The sequence below is a fragment of the Cucumis sativus genome, chromosome 6, assembly GCF_000004075.3.
Source record: "Cucumis sativus cultivar 9930 chromosome 6, Cucumber_9930_V3, whole genome shotgun sequence".
Taxonomy (NCBI): Eukaryota; Viridiplantae; Streptophyta; class Magnoliopsida; order Cucurbitales; family Cucurbitaceae; genus Cucumis; species Cucumis sativus.
The window spans coordinates 30,208,333-30,215,497 of record NC_026660.2 but is presented as its reverse complement, the minus strand read 5'-3'; the positions used below and the strand labels follow the sequence as shown (position 1 = coordinate 30,215,497).

Sequence of the window (7,165 nt, the reverse complement as noted above, 5' to 3'; positions counted from 1 at the left end):
CTCCACCATACCGCTGTACTTCGGGGTATCCTGCGAATTAAGAATCATACAGGTTTAATGAAAGATAGAAGATATAAATCCCATAACCCAAATCAAAGATCCACAAAAACTTAAAATTGCATAAACTATCAACCAAACCAAAACTCTAAACTATCCCGATTAATCCAAACCCCAATTTCTGCAGCAATTCAACGAAGACTAGAAGAATGTGGTGAAGTGCTTAGCTTAGCTTAAACAAAAAGTACAAACCACGGCTGCCTTAATCTCTAAGTATCACATCATTTAAACACACCCAGAGAGACAATTAAGATTCTGAAAACATACATTAGCACAAGGACAAGGCTTATTAGTGCGGCCAAAGAGCGCAATCATAGGAGCGGTCCGAGAAGTCATGGCCACAGCTAGAAAAACAGCGATGAGAGCACCACCCATCAACAAACCCCATCTGTATCTGGGACCCTTTACCCCAACCATCACTTCCGGCGATTGTAATAAAAGGGATCCTGTCTCCGGCAGCCGGAAATGGGGGGAAACGCAGAAAAAATGATATTGTGAACGTAACGTGAAGACTGGGAGAAGAATGAAAAAATGGGTCAATGACGGATTGTGAGACCGGTGGCGAAGAAGAATAATAAGATTGAAATTTGAAGAAACGTGTACAAAAAATCGATGGGCGGGTGGTAAGTAAATTGGTTTTTAATGGTTTCCAAATTGGAATTCAATGCTCAGAACTGTCCAATTATGGCAGAAACCTAATTTCTTCAATGGAAATGTTGTAAAATAGATAGTAAGTCAAGTGTATAATTTAAAATTTTTATTCATCCAAATACAATGCCTTCAAGCATTAAATACAATAATTTTTTCAGTTAAGTTGAAAGAATAATGTTATATATATATATACACATATAGAAGTAACGTTGGAATTCAAATTCACTTTTATGGCGTCATTGTTTCTTGCCGACTTTGGTTTTCTTAACCCAAATAATAACAATTAAAAAAAAGCACCCAAAATTTGGATGCCAACTAACAACTGCCAATCAAAAATCTTCTTCGTTATAACATCCAATCACATTTCGTAAACTTTATAAGAACATATTTTCTTTAATAAAATTAATTGATAAGATCTTTTCTCTTTTTTAGTAAATTCTGATTATTCCTCAACAAAAAAAACTAATAAATTGTAATTATTACATATTTATTAATTAATTTTCATTCCTAGTTTATCTCTGTGAAATAAGTTGTTACAGCAAAGGCAGGTTATATGTTTGTAATTTTATATCACAACTCAAAAGTGAGAAGAATTTGAATTTGTTGCTCGAGTTTTAGATTTATTATTATATTAAACTATGAAAATATGTAGATTTGTATATTAATTTATATATATATATATAATTAACTTGTATTGTGTTATGTTAAAAACTATAAGATTTGTTAAACTATATAGTATTAAATAGTTATATTTTCATCTTTAACTCTTATCTTAAGGCACAAAGGATAATGCATTATCACATCTATCCATTAAGGGGTGCGTTATTATTAAACTAACCATTAATTTATAATTTTCTAATACTTTTGTAATTAAAATTAGGTCTACTTAAAAAAAAAACTTATTATATACATAGACAAATATATATACACATAAAATACCATAGACACATTGAATTAGTAAAATATAAAAAAGGTAGTCTTATAATTAATTTAGTAGTTAATATGTTTGTTAATGATTATTTAATATGCATTTACTTTCAATTCTCTAATCTATATTTTGTACTAAAAAGATGAGTATTCTTATTTAAAACTCTCTCAATTAATTAATGGCTCAAGAGTCAAATATTGAAAAGTATTCCCTAAAATTATAACTATAAATTGATTTCTTCCTAATTTTATAGTTTTATTCGCCTGTTAAAAGAAATGTTTGAATTTCTATTAAATTCTTATATAAAAAAAATTCATAGTTTTCAGAACTAAAATTATCCATAACAAATAACAAACAATGTATAGAATTAAGTGTTATTAGGCCTTGGGAGATTCCAAAGAATCAAATATTACAACAAAATGGCAAAATAATGCATGGTTACTCCTAAAAGACAAGTACTGGTTTGATATATTTAGCCAAACATATATATTGTTTTGCACCATTTAAATTTATAAATACACACTCATATATATATATATATATATATATATATATATATATAAACCAAATCTCTGTGGCTGTCTCTAATGATCTGTATAGGATGAAGAGAAAAACGATTATGGCATCTGTTATCAGTACCACCAAAGAATGACGTTCTATTATTTTCCCCATACTTTCTTCTTCCAATTTCACTCCAATCATATTTTTCTCTTTTTTTCTCTTTTTTTCATATACCCATTTTACGTATATATATTATAAATCATTTTCCTTTTCCAAAAGTTCATTTAAAAAAAAAAAAAAAAAATCCTTCATTCATATCATTTTCCATTTTCACAGTAAAACAAAGAAAAGAATGATACCCAGAGATCTCAAAATACCTCCATTATTCTTCTTCTTACACATATACCTATCCATTCTTCAAACATCATATTCAGAAACACATAAATACCCTTTTCGTTTTTATTTTCTCTTTCATATATCTATACCCTTAACAATGGCTACTAATCCATCTTCTCCCTTTATTTTGAACCATTCAGAGAAATGCAGAGATTAAAAACAAAAAAAGAAAACCCATTATTATTTTTCATGTATAGTTATATTTTCCTTTAGTTTAAAAAAAGATTGAGAAGGGTTACTGAATGTTAGAGAAAGGTAGAGAGAGATATATAAAAATAAAAATAACTTCATTAACTTGAAACTATATCAGGTTATGTTCTTGTAAAAAGAAAAATTTTAAATTTTCAAGAACATAGGATTTCATTACAAATATGGCAAAGTGGGTATTCATAAACTTCACCTCTCTCCTATAGAAAGTTAACATTTCCTAAGACTATATATATATATATATATAAAATAAACGTGAAGATTTGAACCTTCGACGAGTAGAGAAAGTTAGTGAAGTAGTGCATGAGATCAGAGCCAGAGAGCGCCAGCTTGTTTGAGGAGGGGAACGAGAGAGCCATTGATGTGAGATGACATGAGAGTTTCGAGGCCACCGAGGAACTTACCACCGACGAAGACGGCAGGAATAGGGTGAGGCTGGTGGGGGAGGAGATGGTGGAGAACGGCTTGAATGTCGTCGGCGGAAGGATGAGAAAGATGATCGAGCTCGACAACGGTGGGACCGACACCAAGGCCGAAGAGAAGGCGCTTGACAACAGTACACATGCAGCAGCCGCTGATGCTGAAAACAACCACCGCATTGCACTCCGCGAGCTGCCGGACCACCTCAAATGGCCGGTGATTGGCTAATTCCATTTCCATTGTTTTGAAAAAGAGATGAAGAAACTGCTTTCAACTTTTTTCTTCCTTTTCTTTCTTTCTTTCTCTCTCTCTATATATATTTTTTCAAATTTCTTCGAGTGCTGATTCTGTGCTTTTATGGTGTTCCCAAACTGCGAATTTGATGTACGGACTCCGACATTATTTTCTCCTTTTTCTCTTTTTTTTTCTTTCTCTCTTTCTTTCTTTTTTTATGCTACAGCGCGTGCTTCTGTTGGAAGTGATTGCATAAATTATTGTTTATATATATATATATATAATTGTTTGTACTTTGAATTGTAAATTACAATATAATTTAGCTTTGTAGTTTATAATTGGTATGGATTGTCGATCTTAATGTAAATCAGTTCGACATTAATACTAAGAATTAATGGATATATTCATCTTTGTAAAAAAAAGTAAAAACTACAATATTCAACGTGAAGGTACTCCTTCATTATTAATCTAAATACATGCTTTTTTCTATTTTATTTTTACTTATAAATAAGTATCAATTGATGTATTCCAAAAATTGAAATTTTAGTATCGATCTATTTTAATCTCTGTATACAAATAATACAATTTGGCATATATCATTTGATGCTTATTTTACGATATAATTTCTCTTTGCAATATCCGAAGCGAGAAAATTGAACATCTAACTGTGTAAGTTGAGCTAGATTCATTTTAATAAATTAAATTATTATATTGTGTGAAATTGACAAGAGTAAATTATTAGCCATAATGGAGAATTTTGATATAGTATATATATATAAAAAGCTAAAATTTAAGACTAAATGTATAAAATTTTGATCTCTAAAAATGACATGTCAAATATCTCAACTGAATTTACAAAGTAAAACGTTAAGGAATGGATGGTATTTGGTAATTCATAATCAGATGAACTTCAAACTTTTTTAAAAATTCAACAAACTTATACCGACAAAATATTTTGTTAATATTTACGCACGATCATAATCATAAATATTATAACAATAACTTGATAGAAAAACAAATCATTGATGAGTGGATGGTAATTAATAATATTTTGAAGTAAGACAAAATTGAAATTTTGAAGTGAAAAAAATACAAAAATAATCAAATTGAAAATGACTTGAAAAAAAAAAAGACAATGGAGAGTATATAATTATGATTATTATTTATGTTTTGAAAATATAGTGTTTTTTGATTGATAATGTAAAATGTAAAATGTAAAATGGATTTATTAGTGAAATTAGAAAGAGAAAAAGAAGAGGACATGCGAAAGGAAAAGGGAAGAGAAGAAACTGAAAGGGAGAGGTTATTTGGTCAGCGGTCAAAGTTTGGACTAACGGATTCGTCATACATATTTAACTGCCTATCTCTCTCTGACCCTCGGACCCACTACCTTTTTCTTCCTTCCATTTACTATCTTAATTAACTCCAATTTTACCCAAACCCTAACCCTTACTATGATTAATGTTGTACTTATTTAAATGTGTGATTATTGCTGTGTATCTAAACTATTTCTAGTTTAAAATGCAAATGAAAATCAAATTATTATAGATATGTTTTCTCATTCATTGTGAAGTAAAAAATGATAGGAATAATTCATCGAGATTAAACCATTCATTTTAAAACCTTATGATACCTCAAACAAGCTCGAACAATAGTTGCCATGTTTCTCATAAAATTATGTTGATTCAACCATTACAAATAGTATTATATGATTTTTCACATATTCAATAATACAAACCTACTTTAAAATCTTTTGATCCATACACACTTTTAATTTTTATAAGTTTAACAATTTACTCCCTCCATTATGTACCGTGAACAAATCTTATACGCAATCGTTGGTTATGAATTAAACCCTTAAATTTCAATAAATTCATAAAAACCAGTCCATTAATTGTATGCTAATTAACTAATTAACCTCGTCAATTTTATAAAACACAACATTGTTTCATGAATTATTTTGAAAAGTAATCTAAATTGATTAACTTTTAAGATTAAGAGTCTAATTGAAAAGTATAAATTAACAATAACAACATTTGAAATATTGGAAGAAAATATATTTGTGGAAGAAAAAAGTAGTAAATAAAAGTAAGTTTCCTTTTTCTTCTTTTTCTTAAAGTAATTTTAATTTTATGTTTGTATTACTTATAAAAGAAGGTGAGAAATGGAGAGGAACGACGTCGTTAAAGGGGTTACCAAAAAAGGGGGGATGGGATTTTATGGAAAAGGACAGAAGTGAATAAAACGAAAGAAATGAAGGAAAGGAAGAAAATGTGGAATGTGATTCCGACAAACCGACAAAGAACGTCTGAAACGCCGTCGTTTGACGGTCAGCCTTGTCCCCTGTCCTTTTCTTCTCGAGGATCGTGACGCCGTCAGATCCTGCCTTCTTCAGACCGTTAACCTTTTTACCTTACCTTCTACCCCCATTGTTTTCTTAATTGCATTCTAGTCCACCTCCTTCCTTTTCTTTTTCTAACACTATGTTCTACACTTCCACTGTTCTCTTCTCCATGGTCAAGTAGAAGTAGGCAACAAAGTAGGTAGCTAACTATATCTAGTGAAATTTTATCATCGCTATCCATCCCATTTGATTCATTTTGAATGATGCTATTTATTATTTAGATAAATAAGTTCTGATAAAACATAATAGTAATCGAGAGTGAAAAATCAAAGTTTAGCGTTATAAAAGAGGAGTTGTTGTATAATGTTGAATGGTCGATTGTTGCATTCAAGCCAAACTTGCCACAAGAAATCTCTAACAAGATGTTTCCAAAGGGATTTCCTGATTTCCTACCCTTGAAAGGATGATCTTTAATAATGATGGTGGATATAGGAAGGAGGTGATATATATATATATATCCATTGGAAAGGCCACAGACGTATGTTGAATTCTTGAAGAATCAAGTCCAAGAAACGACTTTGAGTTTCAGAGTCTTGTCTGGAAAGAGACGCCAATTTGGAGAAATTGTTGCAGTGGGCAGGCGACATTGTAATATAATACCATGAGTACCGAGGACGGCATTGTGAGCTGCTGCTAGGTCCAAAAGAAAGGAATTTAATCTTTTTAGGGTAGTGGTGATCAGACCAAGTGGCAAATGGTTGGTCTTCAATCAAGACATTATCGTTTCTATTATGTGATAAGTTCAATCTCATTTTTAATCTTTGTGTATTAAGTTTGTACTTTTGTTTTCTCTGTTTGTTACTCGTTTTCTGAGTTTTCTCTCTTCTTTTTCTTTTCCTACGTACCTCCATGATGGCATCATAAAATTTGGTTAAACTTTTTTTCCTCATCACGGCGTCAACCTCAATTAGCACATCCAATGCTCCACGCTCCACGCTCCACCTCTCCTCCCCTCCTCTTGAGAAAAGACTGCAGAACGAAGAATGAAAAGAAAAAAATGCGAACGAGGAAGGAAGAAAGAGAATATTACATGTAGAACCAAGCCGTGGCCGTGAGTAACAAAGTAGACTTCAGAAAAAATCAGACGCCAGCCTACATATGGAAAGAACTTTACTTTCTGTATTTTCCTCACCATATTGATCAATACAAAGAAATCAATTTATAAGTTATAATTCATCTACCAGATTGTTATATATATATAATCTATAGTGTTATAAGCTATCTATGTTTGTTTAATTATTTGAAGGAAAATAATTTGGTCTTATCTTGACCATAATTTTTAAGATTAACAGAGCAATATAAAAACACCCCAAAAAGAATTACATTATCTAACTTTTAAATTATATACATAAATTCTAACTTATTTT

General features: G+C 30.6%; 1 protein-coding gene across 1 annotated transcript in view; it reads right to left on the bottom strand.

Moving 5' to 3' along the window:
* Positions 1-758, bottom strand: part of LOC101218356 (endoplasmic reticulum oxidoreductin-1) — a 4,384-nt gene extending 3,626 nt beyond the window's left edge. The window contains exons 1-2 of the mRNA XM_011659997.2: positions 325-758; positions 1-30 (exon numbers count right to left, since the gene is read on the bottom strand). The exon at positions 1-30 is cut by the window's left edge and continues 102 nt beyond it. Coding sequence (XP_011658299.1) covers positions 1-30; positions 325-474 — 180 coding nt within the window. The 5' untranslated portion in view covers positions 475-758. The remainder of the gene's footprint in view (positions 31-324) is intronic.
* Positions 759-7,165: the final 6,407 nt, after the last annotated feature.